The 24435-nt window shown below is 52.4% G+C and overlaps 1 protein-coding gene across 2 annotated transcripts in view; it reads left to right on the top strand.

Annotated features, from left to right (window-relative positions):
* The window catches only part of ADARB2 (adenosine deaminase RNA specific B2 (inactive)), a 418568-nt gene that overhangs the window by 374888 nt on the left and 19245 nt on the right, over positions 1-24435 (top strand). For both annotated transcript variants that reach the window (XM_045466044.1, XM_045466043.1), the window contains 4 exons: positions 459-627; positions 1509-1660; positions 9544-9712; positions 23458-23639. In XM_045466044.1, the coding sequence (XP_045322000.1) occupies positions 459-627; positions 1509-1660; positions 9544-9712; positions 23458-23639 (672 nt within the window). The remainder of the gene's footprint in view (positions 1-458; positions 628-1508; positions 1661-9543; positions 9713-23457; positions 23640-24435) is intronic.

The raw sequence follows: 24435 nt of genomic DNA, 5'->3' as shown, positions 1-24435 counted from the left end.
TTCTGACGGACGTCTGATGGAGGATCTGACGGAGGGGGTCCGATGGGGGATCTGACGGGAAGGGGGGTTCTGACGGGAGTCTGACAGGGTCTGATGGGGGTTCTGACGGGGGTCTGACGGGGGGCGGGGTCTGACGGGGGGCGGGGTCTGATGGGGGATCTGACGGGGGGGTCTGATGGAGGTCTGACGAGGGGCGCATCTGACGGACGTCTGATGGGGGAATCTGACGGAGGGGGTCCGATGGGGGATCTGACGGGAAGGGGGGTTCTGACAGGAGTCTGACAGGGTCTGATGGGGGTTCTGACGGGGGTCTGACAGGAGTCTGAGGGGGGTCTGGGGGGGTTGGTCTGACGGGAGGTCCGACAGGGGGAATCTGAGGGGGGGTTCTGACGGGGGCCTGACGGATGGGGATTCTGACGGGCGTCTGATGGGGGTCTGATGCCCTCTCTGTCCCCCAGGCTTGGACGTCAGGCAGGCACAGGTCATCGTCCTGTCCTCAGGCACCAAGTGCATCAGCGGCGAGCACATCAATGACCAGGGGCTGGTGGTCAATGACTGCCACGCGGAGATCGTGGCCCGGAGGGCACTGGTCCACTTCCTGTACGCACAGCTGGAGCTACACCTCAGGTAAGCGGCGACCCCGGGGACGGGCCTGTGTGGACAGCCGTCTGCCCACAGCACATTGTGACCCAGACGGTGCGTCCGCTGAGCGCTGGCCAGGCTGAAATGCCAGGCCTCCTTCTCCTCTGGCCTCCCTCCTGGGGCACCTGCTCGCCCACGGGTGGCTGCAGCAGATGGTCTGCAAGGTGCACGCGCCCTGCCCGCCCACACGTACAAACACCCCTGGTAACAGGCTTATCCCCCCAGTAATGGGGACCGTTCAGGCCCAAGCGGCCGCCACAAAACACCACGAGCTCCCAATCACTCGCAGCTCTCGCTGGACGTCCAGGATTCGAGGGGTAGCAGGTCTGGTGTCCGAGGAGACGCTGCATCCTGGGTCACAGGCAGTGTCTTCTCCTGTGTCCTCCTCATGTGTGGAAGGGGCGAGGGGGTGCCCTGGGGTCTCCTTCATAAGGACGCTAATCCTATCATGGGGGCCCCACCTCATGGCCTCCTCCCCTCCCAGAGGCCCCACGTGCTGACACTGACATCCTGGGGTGCAGGACTCCAGCATACTAAGTTGGGGGACACAAACGTCCAGCCTCTAGCAAGGTGGTCGCCCAAGGGCAGTGTCTCCACACGACTACAGCACCCCACAAACCCAGCCACAGGCATCTGGAGTGGTGCCCTCTTGAGGCCGGACACATGGCTGGGGGCACAGAACAGAACTGCTGTCACTGGGTCCCCCTTCCCCATTTCACTGCCACCTGCTCTAGACGCAGTAGGCAGCGGGCAACGAGAAAGACACAGGGAAATAAGACACAAAATAAGATGCAAAGGCATCGGCCCAATGGGCGCCTTTCCTGTTGGTTCATAATGAGTGACGAGGACCCTCTCTCTGACCCTAGCAAGCGGCGGGAGGACTCAGAGCACTCGATATTCGAACGGTCCAAGGACGGCGGCTACCGGCTGCGGGACAACGTGCTGTTCCATCTCTACGTGAGCACGTCCCCCTGTGGAGATGCCAGGCTGCACTCACCCTACGAGATCACGGCCGACCGTAAGACACAGCCCCCTCCCCTCCGCCAGCCCCCGGGCCAGGCCTTCTGCGCTGAGCATGCTCACTCGTGTGGCCTGGCTGCCCCCTCAGCCTCCAAACTCTGGTGTGAATCGCCCACATCACTGAGAGCAGGGTGGCTTGAAAAGCTAAAATTAGCTATTTAATTGCTATGGTTCTCTGCCTCATTTCAGTTGATCAGCGGCCCCTGCCCCGCTCTGCACAAGAGAGGGGAGGAGATGGGGAGAGAATTACACAGAGAAAGAGCAGGTCCAGGTGGCTTTGCTCACCTGTGTTTGCAGCTTTGCAGAGAATAACGCTGGGCGTGTTTATTTATGCGTAACTAAGCCAGCAGCGGGTGTCGCCCCGGGTAGCAGACCCCGGTGTGAGCGCTGGGCAGGACCTGCCCTCTTGAGCGTTTGGTCAGAGCAGATGTGGACAGATGGGGTCCACCCAACAGAGGGGACGCTGTGTTCTGGAGTGCAGGGACACAGCCGGCCTCTCCTGTGTGGGTCTGATGACATCAGCATCTCGGGAAGAGTGTTCAGCTGCTCCAGAGTGCCAGTAAATTCTCTTCCGGATATTATTCGTGCGTGCAACATGTACCGTGCGTGCATGCACCCCCACACATGCACACACGTGCACATGCACACACAGACCCCTCCCAAAAGCAGCACCAGGCAGACCGTCTGAGGCAGGCAGTGAAATTAGATGCGTATATTATGAGGTATCTGGTCCCAGTAAAGACGCTGACTCATCCCGGGAAATCTTCAGTTGAGGTGCAGCAGACGAGACACGCGTGGGGAAGGTTTATTTTTGGCATCTGATTTCCCCCACGGAAGGCTGCGTTTGTGTTCTAATTGCCAGTGGAAGGACAGAGAAGCACTTTCTGAATGCCCAGGCTTTGCTGAGATAAAGCAGGTGCAGAGGAAGAGCACTTTTGAGAAACCCTACGTGTCCTGAACTTAACCTACTTCTCTAACACGGATTGCAGCCTGTCCAGAAAGATCCACCCCTCTTTCCTCCAGATTTGCTCCAAGACCCTCACTCTCCCCCGTGGAGAGTGGTTGGGGAGATCCCCATAGTGTGGCTCTGAGTAAGTGTCACCCCTCTCTTCCCCCATGGTTGCTGGAACCCAACAGCACAGCTGGGGTGGATTAGAAACAACAGGCATTGGCTGCCCACAATCTGGGGACGGGGAGTGCAGGACCCAGTGTCTGGGGGAGCTGCTGTATCCTCACGTGGGCGGGGAGGTACGGGGGCTCTGCGGAGGCTCCCTCCCAAGGGCAGTGATCACATCAGGGGGGCCCTCGTGGCCTCATCACGCCCAGAGTTCCCTCCTCTTGACTCCATCCCTTTGGGGCTGGGGCTTCAACACAAGAGTTGGTCCAAGTTGTGTGTCCAACACAAACGTCCAGCCCAGAGCCGTCCATTTGCTATGGAAAGCAAATGCAACTGAGAGTCAGGATAAGGGAGCTCCCTAAATATAGGGGCCTTTCGGGGAGCTTCCCCGGGAGCTGGCAGGTGACAGCAGGCACCCCCCCCCCAGGGTAGAGCAGGGACCCTTCACTGTCACACATCCCAGAGAAAGGAGGAGAAACAACATGGAACAGATTCATTTTTCCTGGAGGGTTCATCAAGCTGGATCTCCAGGAGACCGGCTTCCTGTATAAAACTGTGAACTGTGCTCCATTAGACAGCTGCTTAGAACTGTCTTTCCATTTGCTCCCAAAAGTCTGGCGTCATGAAGACCCAGGAGCCCTGAGGTCTGGGAGGAGAGATCTGGCAGAATGTTCAGGGCCGGCCCTAATTTACCTAATTTACCCGCTTCCTCCTGAGGCCGGCATGTCCAAGTGGGGACAGCCTGAGACCCACTGTGTCCCCCTGCCTCTCTGCGCCCAGCACCCACCACAGCCTCCCAGCTCCCCCCCTCCCCCGCCCCCGCCCCGGTTCCAACTTGCAAAGCCAGTGGTTCAGAAAAACAAATACATCCTCAGATGCACCCTGGGGCTCACTTCCTGACACAGATGTCTTTTATTTCGTGGTGCTTTTAGAAGTGGCAGGTGCTGCTAGGAAGAAAATAGAGCATCTTCCTCACATTTTTACCACAGATATGCCAGGCAGGAATGAGCTGCTGCTGGGGCTTATTTAAAAAAATTTTTTTTTAACGTTTATTTATTTGTGAGAGAGAGACAGAGCACGGGTGGGGCAGGGGCAGAGAGAGAGGGAGACACAGAATCTAAAGCAGGCTCCAGGCTCTGAGCTGTCAGCACAGAGCTCGACGCAGGGCTCAAACTCATGAACCGTGAGATCATGACCTGAGCCGAAGTTGGACACTCAACCACCTAAGCCACCTAGGTGCAGGGGTTATTTAGACCGCAGCCTCTGGCACTTCCTCCCCAGGACCACCGAGAAGGGGCTCTCGGCAAGTCTGGACTCAGACTCCCAGCCAGAGCACACATCACCTCCCTGCACTCTCAGCAAAGCCAACACTGGCTCCTGCCAACCCCGCATGGAAGGGCTTCCCAGGGAACCTGCAGCCATCGCCCAGTGCAGGCCTTTGCTTCAGAAGGAGGGCGCACAGGGGAGATGTGGGCAACTGGGTCTCTGCTCTCAGGGGCTCTTGCCAGGGAGCCAGTGGGGACAAGTCCCTGCAGGATGTGCAGGCCTGTGGGGCCATCCACTCCCAGAAGTCAGCGCCTCTACCTCCAACAGGTAACCCTGGAGAATCCAGCCCAGCTCCGTGTTCCTAAACGGAGCTCTGGAATCACAGCCCCAAAGGTGCATGGACACAGATGTGCTGGGTCCACCCGTGCCCAGGAGCCCCAGCGCTGGAGCTGAGACCTCCCCAGGCCCTCCGCACCTTCCCCGCCTGCTGCCCACCACATCCCCGCATTTGTCCTCAGCCTCCTCTGCTCGGCAGGAAGCAACAGTGCTCCGGGCTCTCCTCCCCCACACACACGCACAAGACACGTGCGCACACACAGGGACACCCATGTGACCACACACATCTCGACAGGTGTGTGATGCATCAGGAGCTGTAATCACACCTGAATCACATCCTGAGTCTAAGAGAAAGTTCTGGACACAGCTGCTGACATCATTCCCCTTCGTCTAAAGAGTGCAGTGTGGCAAGGAAGTTCTGTAGAGAGGTCTGGACAGCCAGTAAGCCAGTGTCACATGCCACAAGGCCCGGCAGAGAACCGAATCTGACCTGGTGTTTCCAAGAGCAAGTGCCACAGAGCGATGGTGGCCATCCACCCACGATGCCTGGCCCTGTTGTCTCAGGGGCTCTAATGAGTCCATGACTCCCTGACCCTGAAGTCCCTAAGGCCCTGTCCATGTCTCAGACAACACTGAGCCCTGTGCTGTGAAGCAGCCTCACCTCCCTCAGACGCCTGCAGCTCAAAAAATTCTAAATTCCCCAGTTTTATGTTTTTCCTCAAAAATATTCATCTAGATAGATCATAATTCTTCCTTCCTGGAGTCTTTAAAAGTGAAATCAAAACCAATCGGTCTGAAATGTTTGCGAGGCGTGTTGCCTGCCAGCAGGCGAGCTGTTTCCAAACCCGGCTTCTCTATCGGGATCACCTGGGGAGTCTCACAAATGTGGCTTCCTGCCGCCACTCTTCCTAAGATTCTGGTGTATTCAGGGTAGAGTGGGGAACTTTTAAAACCTCCCCAGTGTTCTGAGAATCTGACATGTTTCCAGCAACAGGACTCAAAATCCCCTAGCGGCCTCCTGCCCAGATTGGGTCTGCATGCAAAAGGGGTCTCCCAGAGTCTCTGCAGGGGCCAGGCTGGCGTGGAGGGCAGGTGGACAAGGCTCTTACCAGTAGGGATGAGCCTATGCTATGACGGTCATTGGTCTTGACGACCCAGAGCAACTCCATTTATTCCCCAAGGCCAGAGCCACAAGAGTGATGTCATGTCCTGAATGGCTGTGGGCAGAGCTGGGCTGGCCCCAGCTGGCTGTGAGGGGAGCCTCCATAGACAAGATCCAGGGCCCTTCACTGCGGCTGAGCAAGCACCATCCTCCTGACTCACCAACATCATTAATGCAAATGCCTTTCATGGTGCATCTTTTAAATAACCTGGGAAACTCAGTTCTTACTGCCATTTTCCAAGATTTAACCGCGTAAATTCTCCCCTCTATCTTCCCCCAAATGCTATGACAAAGGGCATGACTGCATCATATCTCACGAGCACGTACTAAATGCCAGTATGTTCTAAGCCTGCTCCATTAGTTGTACCTAGGGGAGTTCAAGAGATTAGACCAAAATCACATACAAAGTCTGGAAGTCTAAAGCACATTCCTGAAAGCCCTATCTTCAGGTTTCTGCCCACTGAGTCACAGACGTGTGCAATATATGACAATATCGGTGCACCATAGAAAAAACACATTCAGATGACCTCATAACTGACCACCATCACGATCACCGCTGTGTCACATAAGACAAAGGACACCCACATGACTACACGATGGATGATGCAGACACTATTACAGTAAATACTGGATCTCACCGTAGGTGTGCCTTCTGGGATACATACACCTTTTAAGGATGATTTAGAAATTAAAAGTTTATCTGTTGCTTAGAAATACTGTCTTCCATTCCTACTCCTTTCTCCCCCATTTCTGGCTCTCTTTCTGCCAACGGCGTTGCAGCAGCCATGTCTCGCTCTTTAGACACAGCTGTGCTCCCTAGGTGGGCTCCTTCAATTGCCATTGATCTCTGCTTTCTTTCCAGTCTCTCCTAAAAATTAAACATTCACTTGAAAACCCTGTAAAGCATATGACAATCCTTACTTTATCTTGACATCCATCTTCACAGGTAAGGGCTCGAGATTGATAAATGCCATAATGAAGAGTCTGAGGACTTAGAGTACTAGCAGCAGATTAGAATATTCCTATAGATTTGGGGGTATCTGCATGCACAAGGCAGGCAGGGTCTCAACAGTGCACACCCCCAGGGTCTCCCGGGTGCACTACGCCACAGCCCATGCAGATCCAGTCCATGCAGCCTCTGGCTGGACTGCTGTTTTGTTCTGCTTCAAGTGCCAACTTTAGCTCTCTCTCCCCGCTCACAATAAGGCAAGAAAGAACTGGAGGACGTGGGCTCACCAAAACTCAGAGCACCCCCCCGCCCCCAGGATGGATCACGCTCATCAGGGAGCATGCTGCAGAAGGCAGCCTGAGACACAGCACTTCCAAAAATAAACACTTTTCAGGAGTGCCTCATGCACCTGGCTCTTCAGGCAAAATTAATCCACCTGAGAACTTTGAGTTAACTCCTACAAACCAATTGTTGACTGAAGCCAGGACTCCCTGTTGTCAGGGTATTAACGGACCGTAAAGTCTACTGCATGGAAAGTCAGTTGTGCAGAAGCAGAGGGTAAGAATTTAGAAAAGCCTTACAATATATCAGGCAACTTCCAAAGTCTGAAAAATTACACAACAGTTGGAGCACCGAGAGAATGACAAGGACACTATAATTAATACAAAGAGAGGGGCAGAAAGTACCATATTCCCTGAGAAAATATCCCCATCATAGGGGGATATGACAAGCTCTATGACACTGTGGTAAACTGTGGGAACTGAGGTGTATTGGTCCTCCACTCTCCCAGTGCTGCCTGCCACAGGAAGTCGATGAGATAAGTAAGACCCCACCTGGGCAGTGTAAAGAGTCAGGTCAAAGCAAATGTTTGCTCGAGCGTCTTGAGTCATATGAATGATTTGATGTTCATTTTACCATCGTCACCATTACTGTCATCATCTCTGTCATTATATCATCTTCTACATCATCGTCATCATCATGTCTCCTCATCACCATTACCATCGTCACCATCACCCTCATGATCACCACCATTGTCATCATCACCATCATCGACATCACCATCCTGACCACCATTATAATCACCATCATCACCATCATCATCATCACCACCATTATCCTCACATCCATCATCACCACGATCATCACCATTACCATCATCACCATCATCATCATCACCATCGTCATCATCACCACTGTCACCATCACCATCACTATCATCACCATCATCCTCATCTCCATCATCACTATCACTGTCATCACCACCATCATCACCACTGTCACCATCACCATCACCCTCATCACCACCACCATCACCCTCATCTCCATCATCACTATCACCATCATCACCACCATCATCATCACCACCATTGTCACCATCACCATCATCACTACCATCACCATCATCACCACTCACCATCACCACCACCATCATCACCATCATCACCATTACCGTCATTACCATAGCCATCATCACCATCACCATCATCATCATCATCATGACCACCAGCATCACCATAACCATCATCATCATCACCATCACTGTCATGATGATCATCACTATCACCACCAGAGTCATTGTCATCATCTGATTTCCTAGTGCCATTGAAAGCAACAGAGATTTGTACCCTCAATGCCATCATTGTGGGGCATCCCTGGCTTGCATACCCAGGGCTCAGTCTCTCATCTTGGTTCTTCCTTCTGTGGATGACTTACAGATCAGTCAAAATTGGATCTCATCAAGTACCTCATTGGTGAGGATCAAAAAGCAATCTGAAACCTCTTAAAAGTTTACTTTCTTCAAGGAGTACAGCAATCTTTCTCCCTAAGACATGGGCTTGAGGTACAATGGAAATGTAGTCAAAGAACTTCAGTTCCTACAAACAATGATAAAATAGACTGGAAATTACTTTGAGATCTATAAAAGAAGGTGCCTATATAAATCCACATATTTTTTATTATTTTATGCCTTCAGTAATGATAAATAAGAGAGAAATCCTATTTCCAGGACTTCAAAACTTAAATAGAACATTTTTAAAGGAAGTATCTTTAGTATCCATGCATGTCACCATATGTATGTAAATGCTGGAATAACTGTGCTATATATCATTTGTATGCAAAGCAGTTAACCATTTCTATATCCCAATATAATCCAGATTTAATGTGCAGAACTTTTTTAAAGAAATACAGGATAAAAACAATCTTCACCTTGTTCATGCTAGTTCTCCAAATAACCATGGACTATGGGGTGTGGCGTAGGTGTGTGTGCGTGTGTGTGTGTGTGTGTGTGTGTGTGTGTGTGTGTGTGTGGAGGGGGCTCCAGAAAGGAAAGGAGAATATGAAATGAAGGCATGAGGGACCCACAGGAACCAGTCATAGGCTCCATCTCGTCCTCATAGAGACCCTGGGTGACAATGGACACCCTGTTGTACTGTCCATGCCCTATCTCATCCACCCCCATAGCCCAGGAGGCAGGCACCATGATTCGCCCTAGTTTAAGATGCAATAATTATGTCACAGTGGTCATGAGTAACTTTCCCAAGGTTAAGGAGCTAGGAAACGTAGGGCCTACAGAACACAGCCCTCAGGCCAGATCCCACCTACTTTCTGTATGGCCCGTGAATGAAGCATGGTTTTCACATTTTTAGATGGCTGAGAAAGGTGAAAAGAGTAATATCTCACAATAGATGAAAGTTATATGGAACTCAAATTTCAGCATCCATAAAGTGGAATGCAGCCACACTCATTCACTGACGTGTCTATGCTGTGGCAGCACAGTGAGTGGCTGGACAGAGGCCAAAAGGCCACAGAGCCTCTGATATTTACTGTCTGGCCCATTATACAAAGTTGGCTGACCTGGTCTAGAGGTGGCACTCGGGAGCCCAGCTCTGCACCAGTCACTGCCCCCCTCCACTGGGACACTTATCTGTGCTTCCCCAGACTAGCAGGTGTCCACGGCACGGGGGCCCCCCTCCTCCCACACCACTCCGGGTGGGGATTCACCCTCTGCACAAACAGGGTCCCAGCCTCTCACAGCTGCCTCTTACCTCCTAGTCAACAGCAGTAAGCACATCGTCAGGAAGCTCCGTGGACATCTACGCACCAAGATCGAGTCTGGGGAAGGGACCGTCCCCGTCCGGGGCCCCAGCACCATACAGACATGGGATGGCGTCCTGCTGGGTGAGCAACTGGTCACCATGTCCTGCACAGACAAGATTGCCAGGTAACGGCCCCCTTGCTCACCTCCGCCCAGGTGGCTGCGGCCTGGCGAGGTCTGAGTGAGGGTGGAACAGGGAAGGTGTCCCGGGGGAGCAGGAAGCCTTATCCCTCTGCCTCTCTCACAGGCCACACTCTCAGCTGCATGTGCGTGCCCAAGCAAGGGCCTGGTTGCTGCAGGCTGCGGCCAGCAGGCACTCTCACAGAAACACGGGCTCAGGGCAGCATCACAGTGGTCCAGCTCCACCAGGCTGGCTCACGGGGCCATCGAAAAGCAGACAGAGCTTTCCAGGCCCACCTTTGCTGAGCACGGCCCTGGGAGCCACTCCCCACCCAAGTAGGCAGCCCACCTCACAGACCCCACAGCTCTCCAGAAAGCTGGGCCTTCTTGCCTCCAGCATGTGGGCCCTGCCATCAGATCTCCCTAAAGTGTGACAGACCTTCCAGAAAACGTGTCCACCCATGATGCCAGCTGGGTGGGAGTTCCCCCTCTGTGCCAGGAAAGAGTCTCTTTTTAGATGGAACATCAAAAGTCCCCTCTTGAAGGCTCTGGGCAGGGAGCCAGCAGGAGGAAGAGGGATTTACAAAGGGCATGCAGGTGCCCCTCAAAGGCACCTTGTCCTCAGGGAGAGCCCTCTTGCTCACGACCCCACCACCCTCTTCCTGTGCTCCCAGATGCCATCCCCACAGAGGAGCGTTCCTGTCACTTGGGTTTGGAAACCATACCAGAGCACCTGGGGATGGCAGGGAGGGAACACTGCAGCAAGAGTTTGCCCCAAGACAGCCATAAACTGTTCCAGAGCCACCCGGATGGTGACAGTAACAATGAGGTTATTGTTAAGCGTGCATCAAAACATCTCTTGGACACTTGGTTACGCTCATTAATCTGTAATCTGTAAACTAAGTAAAAATAGTGAGTTCTGTGTAGATGGGGTCTTGGGGCGAGCCCCACCCCACCCAGCCACATTGCTGTCCCCAAGGTCCTTGGCCTGGAAAGCCCTCGTGTTGGAACTCACCAGAGACAGGAGAGCAAGGTTAAGGGGTGGGGGTGATGTGGAGGCCCAAGGGAAGCCAGACCAGGTGCAAGCAATGGAGGACCACACCTAGAATGTGCCACCACCACCGGGGGACCTGGAGGCAAGATGAGGGTGGCAGGGTGTCCCCACAGGGCCCAGGGAAGGTGCACCCTCCCAGGTATGGTTCCCGGGAGGTAGACACCAGTGAGGTAGGACTGTCTGCCCATCGGTCGATCAGACGACACCTAGCACAGGGTTGGGCATGCTCACTGCTCCGCAGGTGTTTGCTGACTGGCTGGACGCCTGCTTTACCAGGAGATGCGGTGTGTCTCCTGGGAGGCCAAGAGAGGAGCTGTTGGGTGAGGCAAGAGCAAGGACAGGGCAGAGCGAGGGGAGGCCACTGTCTGTGGGCCGGGGACCCAGGCCTGCCCCAGGCCACTGCAGGCCCTGCACATGGCGCCCCTGCCTCCTCAGACTTCTCAGGCTGAGTGGCAAAGCCAAATTCTCCTGGGGAATTACCAAATAGCTGCAGGAAAAGTAGGGCCATTTACCTACCTCCCTGGCTGTGACTGTCAGGGCCAGCAGAGGCGACAGGACAGCCTAATGACAATAAATCAAAGCACTGATTTCTGCATCAAACGAACAGCCCAGACTCGTCAAGCAGCTCATCTTCCAGAAGAAAATGTATTCCTCCTTTGTAATAATCTCATCTATTCAAGAAGCAGGAAAAAAGGGGCAATTTTCACTCAACGGAAATCTTCTGGGTGCCTGAAGATCACATTGGGCTTCTAAATTAACTCTCTGACTCCCTGGAAGAGTGAAGTGAATTAACACTGCAGAAGTGTGATTTCATTGTCTTTGGGACCTTAAACATCAACCGGCAGCAAATCAAACCCGGGATACAGAACGCACAGCAGGGCCGTTGTTCACAGGTGTGTCCACGGCGATGCACCTGCTCCGAAGCCAGGCTCCACTTTTTTTAATAACATCTGGAAAAACAAAAGCCCACTTGCATCCCCGCAGGGGGTTCACACGGTGCCCTGGGTACACGTGTGGAGACACTGACCATCACAGCTCTGGGCAGCCTGGAAGGTCAGCTGTCTCTCCCTGAGCTGAGCCAGGAACTAATGGACAGAGCCAGGTGGACCCCAGCCCCGCAGGCAGTCCCTCTCCGTGCACTGAGCTCAGGTCCCTACATCTAGTAGCAGGGCCACTGAGGGGCACACAGAGCCCTCCCCTCACTCATTCATCTCTCCAAGCCCTCACCCACCTTCCTACTGCCCCCCAGCCCCATTTTCTCTTCCTCTCTGCCTCCCCCTGTGTCTGTGTCTCCGTGTCTGTCTCTGCCGCCCCCACCAAAAACGCAGGAACTGCTTGCTTCTGCGTGGAAGGGCCAAGCTCAGGGCCCATCTCTCCACAGTGAGGTGCAGGTGTGGCTCTTGCTAGACCGTACTTGCTGGCGCCCCTGCACACTGGGCCAAGGATGGCGGCGATGATGAAGGAAGATCATGCGCTGTGGTGCAGCAGTGTCTGCATGGCCCCGCACACAAGTCGAGGGTGTCAGCACCAATGCGTGAGTTATGTCGGCGCACGCGGCAGGGTTTGAACAGGAGCACACATTGGCATGTGACTCAAGACCACAAGCGTCTGCAACACACGTGACTTGTGCAGAGGCTTCACAAAGGGACCACCCGGTGATGTACATGTGCGTCTGTTTTCTGTCCTGTACAGAAACGAAATCACGCCTAGGGCTTCGGTAACGTTCCACATAAGGACTCTTCCTACAGAAACACAGAGAAAGTGTTCCAACTCGGAGAGCTGATGCTGCCATCCTGGCACATTTGAGGTTCTGCATGGAGAGTGTGGGTATGAGCTCAGAGATGTGCAAGTCACGTCCGCCTTTCAGGAGCCTATGGCTGGGGGAGGACCCACCTGGCTCTCAAATCTGTAAGCGCAACACGCCACACGCTGGGCAGGGCCTCCAGGGCCAACGTGGCTGATGAGCTGATGGTTTTCAGGCAACTTTGAACACCGACTGTCAGACTTAGCTGTTAATACGAGTCAGATAACAGCGACTCACAGCTAAGTAAGTTATATCAAAAATAAAGGCAGGAAACACTTAACACTCACCGCCTCCTAATTATTTACTGTTATTTGTGCCCTTTCCACACCCATTGTGTCTGTATCTCGGAGGTCCACAAAATGTCAGCTCCTGCACACCTTGTCCCAAATCTGCTCACTGGCCTCACACCAGCCCCATGAAATTGGCCACAGGGATGGTACTTACACCATGGAAATTGGCAAAGGTTACAAATCGGTGCCTTTTCTTTTCTGGAGAGCCGGCTGTTAGCAGCACACCAGTGACATCAGAGTCATGCAGGACCTTACCAAGTTATGGACACTAGAAATGACACGTGTGTCCTCTCACTTGGGAGGATGTGAACACATCAGGACAGGAATCAAAACAGGCGCGTGTGTGCAGGCGGGAGACACAGGCCTGTCCCATCCCGTCTGGGACCCCAGTCCCAATGCTGCCCTTCATCACTCCTCTGGGGGCCAGAGCCTGCCTCCCTGGTGCCCCCTCTCATCCTCCCTCTACTTCCCTAGCCCCGTCTCCCTCTCATTCATTCCCACATCTGCTGGCCTGACCCTGGCTGCGCTGTCGTCACACAGCTCATCCTTCTCACCAAGCAAACAAACCCCCCACCAGCGCGGACACACTGCCTTCCTAACGCAGGCATCCTGGGAGAACCGTCCACAATCAGCCCCAGTCGGAGGCATCTGGCTTCAGTCTGCACCACGTGGGCGAGGTCGTCCCCGCGGAGGCTGACAAGGGCACCACCCTCCTGTCCCTCATGTCACTAGTGGGTCCCATGGGGCTGCCTGCTCTTCCTACCCTGGTCCACCCACCCCTTGAGCACTACATCACATTTACACTTGCAAGAGAAACAGAAAAGTGGACAGGTATAGGAGAAAGGGTGACGGAGGCAGTCCTGGCGTCTGAACCCCAGAGCCTGCGTGTGGGACATTGTGAGGCAGACAGACCGGGAGCAGACGACCAGGCCAGCAGGGGCTGCCGAGGACAGTCATCAGTGAACACGTGGAAGCTCCTGGCTGTTGCTGCGGGAGAACAGCAGGAAAGACAGAGCCGTCTCGGACTTTCCAGCCACCCCCCCCATCTGATGAAGCGCCAAACCCTGAAGTTCTGTGCCTTCACGCGGCACAAACAGGTGCCTCCCATTGGCGGTCGGGAAATATCGCACCAACATGACCTGTCTATGCCCAGAGCAGCCACAACGTCCAACGTGAAAAGTGTGGCTCGGGGGGCCCAATGGGAACCAGAAGCTAAGGGCCTACTTCCTTCCAATGGCCCAGATGGCCTGTCAAATGCAGGGGTCCAGCCTCCGCTGACCCCTCACACTGCCCACCGGCTGCCAACGCTAACGGTTATTTGTGCTGCCCAGAGGCTGTCAGGAAGGGTCACAGACAAGTAAGTCTAACTGCTGACTGTCATCCCAAGGGTGTGACCCCAAAGCTGCTTGGACCCACAAGCTGTGTCCACACAGTAGTTCAGAAGTTTCTCCAATCGCAGGTGGAGTTGTAGTAGAGCAGCCATGAAACAGAAATAGTCGGCTGACTTAAGTACCTATCACATGTGACTTTTCTGTATTTAGATAAAAATAAATGAATAAAATTGTATTTTTAATTAAGGTAGAGAAAGTGCATCCACCAGACAGAATTGCAAATCCCTTCATATCCGTGTGTAATGAACAGGGAGCCACCAATGTCTAAAGACCTAAACAACCAGCACAGCAACATTAGTTCTCTCCTCCCAGAGATCAAAACCAATACACAGGGGTCACTTTTGGATCAATGACACGTAAGCAATGTAAATTAAAGCACCATACATACCCTGAGTACGATTTCGTGACTAACAATTGACGTCATTTTACAACGTCAGCGGTAAGAGTGTAAACACGGATTTACAGCACAACATGTTATAGAAAGCTTGAAATTTTTACAGTGGTTTAAAATGAGCCATAAGATATTGTGAACACATTTCCTGGATTCCAGCCGTTGGATAAGTGCTCACACTGCCTGCATATTCTCTACGGCTTCCAGTTGGTCTTTTGTGTCCTCTGGCCTTGCCTGGAGACCACCCCCCACCTCACCCTGCCACAGCCCTGCAGCAGCAGCCGCATCCTGGGCGAGCAAGATGACCGAGTGCCCCTGTTCCCCACGAGGACAAGAGCCTCACTACAGAGAAGGTCAATCCCCCCAAGGCCAGCAATATGACTCTCTTCCACAAGCCCTCTAGGATTCTCTGGAAATCACATAACTAATTCTGCCCATTACAAGAGGGGCTCAGCCCTCCTCAGAGATGGGAGCTCCTGTGTACATCCCTCTGTCCACAGGCAACTTTTCTACCCTTCAAGACGGACGATTCAGGGCTCACTCGGCCTGGTCCCCCATCCACCTGAAACACCACCACCACCCCCCAAGGATCTGAGGCTCAGTGACAGGCAGAACCCCACCTATGTCACCTGGAGATCTCCCACCCGCCTCTGAGCAGCAAGAACAACGCTGGTTATACATCAGTGCTTGTTGGCCTCAAAGGACCATTTTTCACCTGGAAGAGTCTTGTCTCATGGAAGTGGCCTGTTTTATGCCTCGCCACCCCCCCAGCAGACGCTACATATAAGGGAGTGAGTAGAAATCATGTGCACCCCTGGGCCCCCCGCCGGGGTTGTAGAACACACAGAGTGTGGCAGGTGCCCACAGATGTGATGCTCACGTAGCCATTTCGAGACAGAAAGGGGCTGTGGACGGTGCTGCTGGCTCACCAAGACTACCCAGGAGCAACGAACCGAGTCCAGCCCTGTGAGGGGACGATGGACTCAGAAGCACAGACTTCCTACCACTAGATGTGCAGGCTGGGGTCCCCTCCCCGTAGATTGCCCTGCACTGCAGAGGGGAGAACATGGGAGGGTGGCCAGCGCCTGGCCAGGAGCCAGGTGGCCTGTGCCCAGCGAGGTTTCCTGCATCTCAGGAGCAGGGGTGTCACAGCCAGGAGGGCAGGGCTTCTGTGGCCTGGGACAGTGGAGGGGCAGCACCCAGCCACGCCTGTAGAGTGAAACCACACAAGCTGAGCAGCTGGCAAGGCTCTGGGCCCAGGATGCAGAGAGAGTGGACAAAGGCCACAGCTACAGATGCAAACCTCACACGGTTTCTCTCAGTAAGTCCAGTGCTCAAGCAACCGTCCAAGGTGAACAGGGCAGCTGCTGGTGTGGTGATGTCATTCCATTAAACTCCTGTCCAAAGGCAGGGGACCCAAGACCTGAGAAGCGTGTGTGCCCGAGTTAACACAGCTAATGACATCTCCTCTCCTGAAGGCTTCATTCTGGACACAGGTGGGTCCCTTGCCCGACGGAGCTCATGCTCAGCTCCTTCTGGAAGTAAGGCCTGGGGTATCCTGCGCAGTGGTGGGGGGCACCTGATGGACCCCTACCCCAAGCCCAAAAGACAAACACTGCAAATCAGAGTATTGCTGCCCTTTTGATGGGAAAAGACAGCCCAGAACCTTGAAATGTGGAGATACAGACTAATTTTTTTTCCCTTAAAACATTATTTTGACATTGAACATGCACAAAGCGAAAGGTGGTTTCTTTTGTTGGGAACAAAGTCATCAGAATCACTAGGAAAATTCTTCGGTCATCAAAGTCTTTTGAAAGTGAAATAATTTCTTCTTTGTAGATTCTGTAGAAATGGCATAAATGCTATCTTGACGATAAAAGTGGCCCCAGTGCTCCAGACCGGGAGGGGTGGGGGGGAGGTCAATCTCATGTGGATGAGCTGGCTTTGCACGGAAAACCAAACCAAACCACAAAGTTCCCGGCTGGAGGCGGCCCCCAGATGGGGGCAACTGAGCAGAATCAAGACCAAGCAGTCACACCCGCTACTGCCGAGGAAGAGCTCAGAGCAAGCCCAACCATGCAGAGAGGCTTCCCCTCCATGACAAAGTCAAACCCAATGAAGAGATAGGAGAACAAGGTGGAAAGCAGAAAAGAAACCACTGGTGATACCCCAGCAGACCCAGAAGACAGCCGCGAGCTTCTGCTCTGTTACCCAGAGCCTCCCGCCTCTGCTCACAGTTCCTGCTCTGCACAGGTGGACAGAAGGCCATCCCTTATCCCGTGTGCAGGCCTGGCTGTGGCAGATGGCTGGCCATCCCTTATCCACCCTGTGCTCATGGTGCCCTGCAGTCTGTCTCAGAGCAATCCATCCATCAGCATGCTCCCGTCGCTGGTCATCTGGGATGCTCCCACCTGACTGCTACTGGGAAGAATGTTTCCCCTAATGTCTGCACACAAAAGTTTTTTCCCAAATCTCCAAGTATGTATTCAGATATACTCCCCTCCATGGGTCATAGACCCCACCATGGCAGAGGGGAAACAGAAGGTTCTCATAAACGAGACAGGCTGGGACCTCCGGGTGGGCCACAGCAGGTGCACTGGGCTGGATGGTAGCCTCCAAAAAGATATTCCATGTCCTCATACCCAGAATCTGCAAATGTGCCCTTACAGGATGGGACTCGGGTGTCCTCACACCCGGAACCTGTGAATGTGCCCTTACAGGACAGGACTCAGGCAAGCATGAGAGGAGGAACTTACCCTGGGTTATTCAGGCTGGTTCTAGATCCTCATAAGAGACAGGCAGAGGGATCTGGGGACAAGGAGAGGGCACACAGAGGAAAATTCCATGTGGGGGTGGACACAGAGGCTGGAGTGACATGTCCACGAGCTAAGAACACCAAGGATGGCCAGAAGCCAGCAGAAGATCCGAGAAAGGTCTGGCACAGACTCTCTCAGAGCCTCTGGAGGCTGCACAGCCCTGCCCACACCTTGACTTCAGTGTTCTGGCCTCTGGGACTGTAAGAAACCCGCCGGTTTGTGGTGTGTGCCACAGGGCCCCAGAAGACCAGAACAACCAGGTAAGAGGCATTACTCACTCAGACCAACTCATTTGCTCCTTGGAAATTATGGAACCAGAGAAAGTCATAGTAAAGTCAATTCCCAAAATGCACCCTTCAAGATCGCCATGGTAAAGCCTGGGTGTAACTGCGGGAAATGAGTTGTTTCACTGGGTCAATGAAAGCTAACCTTCAAAACCACAAGTTGACGTTGCGTAGCAGCACAGCAAAGAGCAGTGCAACTTCCCTTCAAAAAGATCAAACAGCAAACACTGCACGTCCACGAGACGGGAGGGACAGACAGCACCAATGCCACTGCCATGGTGCACTGTCCTGAATGTGGGGTCTGCTCGTCCGCCATCTACAGCCTCGCCGACAGGCAAACGCCCACCTCCCAGAAGGATAGGCAAACCAAAGCCATGCTTTTTGCCTTTGCCTCTGAGAATCCAAAGTTAGCGGCACATAAAAATCTAAATCTTCTGGAACTAATGTTCCTTTAGATATGGTTTCTAATTTTAAGTACCTGAGCTTGATTATTGATCACAATGTGTCTTTAAATGAACAGATTAAAACTTTCTCCATAAAAATGAACTGTAAAAAATTATAGCTGTTCTCTGGGGAGTGAGGCACTGTCTGACTTCTAAACTTAGATTCCAGATGTGAAGAGTGCTTTCTCTGTGTGCCATGCCACCCTCCCCACCTCCCCACCCCAGCCCCCCATCTATGGCTGCATCCCCCTGCCTCCCCGTCCCAGCACCCCCCCTTCCCGCCCCAGCCCCCCATCTATGGCTGTGCTCCACCCCCACCCCCCATCTATGGCGGTCGTCTTGTTGAAGTCTCACCAGCCTCACCAGCTCTGCAGAAATCAACTGGAGGTGTTGGTCATTTTCCAGTCTCGGAATACAGGTCCTTGTAAAACAGGTGCTTCCTAGATACCCAACCCCAGAGTGCTTGCAGCCTGGTTTAACAATCCTCTCGCACCTCCTGTACCAGAGATTGTGTGGTAACCTTACTATAGCTTCTGCACCAGTCTTACCTAATCTCTAGTGATAAATTCAATACTATGGATCCAACAGAGAAGTAGGAGCAACAGTCAGGGACACTGTGTGTCTGCTGCCTCCACTGCTTTTGCAACAACAGCTAAGGCAGGCACACATGTGAGTATCAACCCACCATCCACAGCCATCCACCCCAGGACGCTGAAAAGGGCTGAGAAACTTGGTTTCTGCAAAACAAGCTAGAGACCTGGTTGGCCCACAGGAGACAATACCAAGAGCGTCTTGGCAATGTGGCAGTACAGGCCAGACCACAGACATCTCATGAGTAGTACAGATGTTGGCTGGACATGCTGGGGGTCCTGGTGATGGGGCTGAGAGAAGGACACTGGGCCCAGGGACTTGAGAAGCAATAGCCTTGAGCACAGGTCTGTGCAGAAAGAGCCTGTGTGGCACACTCAGTGTTGGAAGCTTCTTCACCTTACAGTTTCCATCTTCACAAAAGAAACAAAAGATATTCCCTAGAGTAAGTAACATGTGACGTTTGTCCCCCAGGAGCCAAGGGGCCAAATGCAGCCCCTGTAAGGGGGGTCATGGAGTCCAGCTCCGAGAGTCAGCCAGAGCCCCAGCACAGAGCCCATGTTCGGCACTAGAAACCCCACACACCCTAGAGACCGTTGCCCCCCATATGCAGGACTTGTCAGGACCAAGAATGGAACGACCTAGTCACAGAGCTGCTGTCTGTCTGGTGAAAGCGTTCACAGTGTACCAGTCTGTCAGGGGCAGATGGAGCCAGAAATGTCATGTCAAGAGGGAGGACACTTCCCAGGTAGGTTTCAGAGCACAGAAACAAGACACCATGCGAAGCAGAATTTCTTCCAGCTGAAAACACACAGAAGCGGCACATCGTCCTGACCCCAACCTGACCTCCAGGGCACCTGTGTCCCCTACGTCTGCAGTCAGAGCCCACATCCACTGCACACGGTCCTGCACTGTCCGGGCTACCCTGGTCGCCATGACATAACCAGACTTCCTGAGGGGTTACTGGGAGCAAGGTCACCTGGGAAAATGCAGTGGATTGCACAAGGCTTGTCCACTGTCTGTAACAACCACCCCCAAACCTAGTGGCCTCAAACGAGTCATTTGTTCTGTGTGCAGACCTTCAGTGTGGGGGATGGGGGCTCAAGAGGATGTCTCGTTTGGGTTCCATGGGGTCAGCCAGGGCAGCTCCCTGGGGCCAGAGGGCCCCCTTTAGATGGCACGTTCACATGGCTGGCCAGCTGGTATTGACGATCCGCTAGGAACTCGGCCAGACTGTGGGCTGAGACCGGGTTCCCCTTCATGGACTCCTGGGCCAGGATCCATAAGGAGATGATCTTGAATCCATTTTGAGTTGATTTGGGGGTATGGTGTCAGGAAGTGGTCTGGTTTCATTCTTCTGCATGTAGCTCTCCAGTGTTTCCAGCACATTTATTAGAGACTGTTCTTGCTCCGTTGTGTATTCTTAGACCCTTTGTTGTAAATTAATTGACTGTATAAGCATGGGTTTATTTCTGGGCTCTCTATCCTGTTCCATTGATCTGTGTGCCTATTTTTATGCCAAGTAAGTGTATGTCTCTGATGGTACTTGAAGACGGTACCACAGACCTCACTGTAATTTTACAGAGTTACATCTCCCCACGGGGCCACATCAAGGTGGCAAAAACAGTAGGCAAGGACCCCAACTGTCCACAGTATGTAACAGTCATCACCATCCTGTCTCATGTGCCAGGCGCACACCAGCGGTGACCACCTGAGCCAGGGCTCAGAGGGCTCACCCCTGCAACTGTTTCCGCTGGTCCTTAGAAGCCACAACTTGAACTGAGCATGGAGACGGCATCTCCTGGTGAAAGAAATGCAGCTTTTCCCAAGGCGCTGCCTCCACTTATCTCTGGTATTTCTGTATTCCGTGATTGACAAACAGACAAAAAGATATTTATTGAGGGATTATCTATACTGAAAACCAGACAAGGGATTTTTTTTCTCTGTCAACATTGCAGAAATATCAGCTGTTTGAACAAAAGGAGAGGTATATTCATTCGATCCTGGACACTGAAAATTCCCCAGTTTATGTTCAGGAAGACATTTGGTATTATTGATCAGGTTAGCTGAATGAGTTTAAACTCCTATAGCCAGATAAGAAGAAGGCTGATTTTCTCTTTATTATAAAGGTTATTGAGAGGGAACCAGATATAGAAGGTTTTGGGGTTTTTTTGACGATCCCACAGACTCAGAACCACTTGAATATGTTCCAGAAGTCTGTTCAGCACCAATACTTGGATGGCCCACAGGATAGCGCTGTCTCTTCCGGAAGTACTAATTTTCTTGTTCAAGACTTGGCTTATTTCAAGCAAGCACTTTGTTATCAATGGGGGAAATGTCCATTTACCTGCTTTTAATTCATAAGGAATGTTCAAACTTCACTAGCGGTCAGAGAGATAACAAGACACCACTTCACCCACCTGCGTCCCGGAGCGCTTTGCCATCCCATCAATGGCGACCTGGCCTCATAACTGCGATTTACTACGTCTGTGACCCTTGCTGCAAGAGCGTCTCCCAAAGCAGGAGAGCCTACCCGTGGGTCAGGAGTAAAGCATACACTTAAACCACAAATATTGCACACCTCCAGAGTGAAAGGGATTACTCACTACATGTGCTGTCTCTCTGTTTCTTGGCGTACCTTCAAATCTGGGAAGGAGGTATTCGAAATCCCAAATGAAGTGACTCTGTTGAATTTGTCCTCACTTTCTGGTGTGTCCTTGGCCCTACCCAGAAATACAGTCTCAGATTTAAGGGAAGGAACCCAGTCCCTCAAAAACATCAGTGTTCCTTCCATGGAAAGTTCATGTACCTCCTCTCCGGGATTTTGTGGAAATTCTGTAATTCATCAGTGAAAAGTGAGGGAAAGGCAGCCTCCCCAGGGCCCCAGCTGGTATGCCCGCTTGTACAGTCAGGTGGGAACAGAAGCCTGGGCAGAGGCGACATCATCAAGTGAAGGGACTCCTACAAAGTAGTGAGAAGTACATGTGCAGCCTTCAGAAATGTGTGCTCCTTCAGAACTTTGCCACATGTACTTTTTAAAATTAGATAATAGCTAGCTACCTAAATAGATGATAGATAATAGAAAGATACATAGATAGATAGATAGATAATAGATGATGGATACGTTGATAGATGGATAGATTGATAGGTAGATAATAGATGGATGATAGATACATATATAGATACATAGATACACAGATATTTCCAAAGGACAGCAGTTTCAGTCCTTTCTAAAAGAAATGATGTGACTTACAGAAATGACCACAATTATTTTTTAAGTGAAGTTATGCAAATCTGATAGACTAAAGTAAATGTTTCATAAAACCAATGACTGTTTAAATTGTAGGACTAAATTGTTTGTATATAAATATTACCTTTTATATTCCATTTGAGTTTTATGTAGATGAACACATTACTTTAATGACCTGCGTTTGCAGGGAGAGCAGGAGACTCGCTCTCTCGGTTCCCGCCCGCCAGATGGCTGCCTTTTCTTGCATGAGATTAAAACATGTCTCTCATTCACTGTGATGCTTCTGAGGCAAATTAATATCGCCAGCTAAATTGCTTGTGTTTTCGGAATAAAATTTAAAGAGAACTTTTTAAAGCGATTGGTGTCACAGGTTCTCGGAGCAGATTGCTCTCCAGGTAGGGCATGCTGGTTTTAAACATGCGGTAATTAATGGAAAGAATTCTGTGTTAATTGACTGCTTCAGGAAAGGGAAATATAATGACTCCTTATTAATCATGAAAAGAAATGTACAGCGTGGAGGCACCACGGTAATTGCTCTAACAGCGGAGAAATGTTAATTAATGAAAAGAACAATGATGTAAGAAATTAGCTGCATAATGTCAGCCTCCGACGGAGGGTGGGTTGGGTTCGAAACACGTTATTTACAGTGGAAACCACAAACCGTTGCCTCAAACAGATACATGTAACCTTGTACCACCCAAGTTTAGGGGGAAAAGTCTTAAAATGCTGCTGTCATCTTTGCTTGCAGAAGCAAAAACACCTGCCCGGGGCTATATTTATGTCACAGGAGAGCGGCCTTGTCCTTCATGTCTGCTCTGGGCTTCTAAAACCACAATCTTCCTCAGAGCAAAACAGGGCCATTTATTAATGTCATTTAATTTCCACACAACAGGTCATTCTGACTGCTGAGGACAAAAGGAGGAGAAAGCATTTTTCCCTAAACTGAAATACATAAACTCCCTTCTGATATTTCCCTGCTCACGTAAAGAAAAATTCAGATTTACTTTGGGGACACTGTCTTTTTTTTTTTTTTAACCTAATTTCAAGTCCCTGAGAGAATATGTAGCTTCCAGTCCATCTAACAACTCATTTCCCAGAAAAGGAAGCCGCGTTCATTAAAATGCAGAGCCCCCCATCAGACCCCTGCACGGCATCGAGGGGCTCAGAACCATCAGTCACCCAAGCTGGGGCTGCTCCTGGTCTGTGTGCCAAGGAGCTCGTCCTTTGGCCTGCTTGATGGGGGGTCACAGCCCCCACAACCTGGGGCGGAGGGCAGGAGGGGAGGGGGTTCGCACAGCGCCCCCAAGTGGAGGGCTGGCGGGGAGGGGGGGCTCTCACAGCCAGTGCCCTATGGGGAGGGGAGGAGGGAAGGGAGGCTGCTCTGGGGGCACAGAGGGTACCCACCTTCGGGGGCACCGCGCTGACGCCCTTTCCTTCCAGGTGGAATGTGCTGGGACTGCAGGGCGCGCTGCTCTGCCACTTCATCGAGCCCGTGTACCTGCACAGCATCATCGTGGGGAGTCTGCACCACACCGGCCATCTCTCCCGGGTGATGAGCCACCGGACCGAGGACATCGGCCAGCTGCCGACCTCCTACAGGCACAACCGGCCCCTCCTCAGTGGTAAGAAAACCCTCCCCGGAGACGCGCACCAACGCCCTCCCATCGGCCCACCCCATGGGTCCTTACTCGGGCACACTGTACCCATTTTGGCCAACGGCTATTTAAGATTTGGCGAGCAAAGTTACAAAGATCCGAAACAAAACGAGCGGGTCACGGTGCATCCCGCGGGCAGGAGTGGGCAGCGTTCTGAGGGGGGCACAGACCAGGACTCAGCGCACCACCTGACCACTGTAACTGGGGGTCTGCGGTGCCCACGTGGTGAAACGCCAGCTTAAGTCTTAGACTAGATCACCTGGGAGAGAAACAGGAAAAGTAGAGGTGTTCAGTGCTGCGGCTCAGAGCTGGGCCGGAGATTCACTCCCAGGATTCTGAACTTTCTCTAAATGACATTATCAGGGTGATAATAGTGTCCCATGGGGTGGGAGTGGGAGCAGGCACAGTTCATGAGCAGCGCTTTATGACACTTGGCACGGATTTAAGAAAAGATACCTCCACTTTTGTTCATTCTGCACACCGACCACCGACCACAGGCAGCACCTTGCACCTGCTGCTCCAGGAAGAGCCTGGGGCTGGGCTGGCGTGACCAGTCAGGTCCCCGCTGCATTACACGTGAGATCCCGTTCTTAGGACCCCAGACCCTGAGCCAAGAACCACCTCTCTGTTGCTGAGGGAGGAGGTGTGGCCCTCGGGCAGTAGGTCTGAAATCAGCCTGGGTCCAAAACTTGTGTCCCCTGTCCTCAAATCCCTGTGACCATGTTAGAGTCCAAGGGCTCCATGTGTCCAGGGAGGGAGCCTT

Source organism: Leopardus geoffroyi, chromosome B4 (assembly GCF_018350155.1).
Source record: "Leopardus geoffroyi isolate Oge1 chromosome B4, O.geoffroyi_Oge1_pat1.0, whole genome shotgun sequence".
NCBI lineage: Eukaryota > Metazoa > Chordata > Mammalia > Carnivora > Felidae > Leopardus > Leopardus geoffroyi.
The sequence above is the reverse complement of the archived record's forward strand: the minus strand, read 5'-3'. Positions and strand labels throughout refer to the sequence as shown.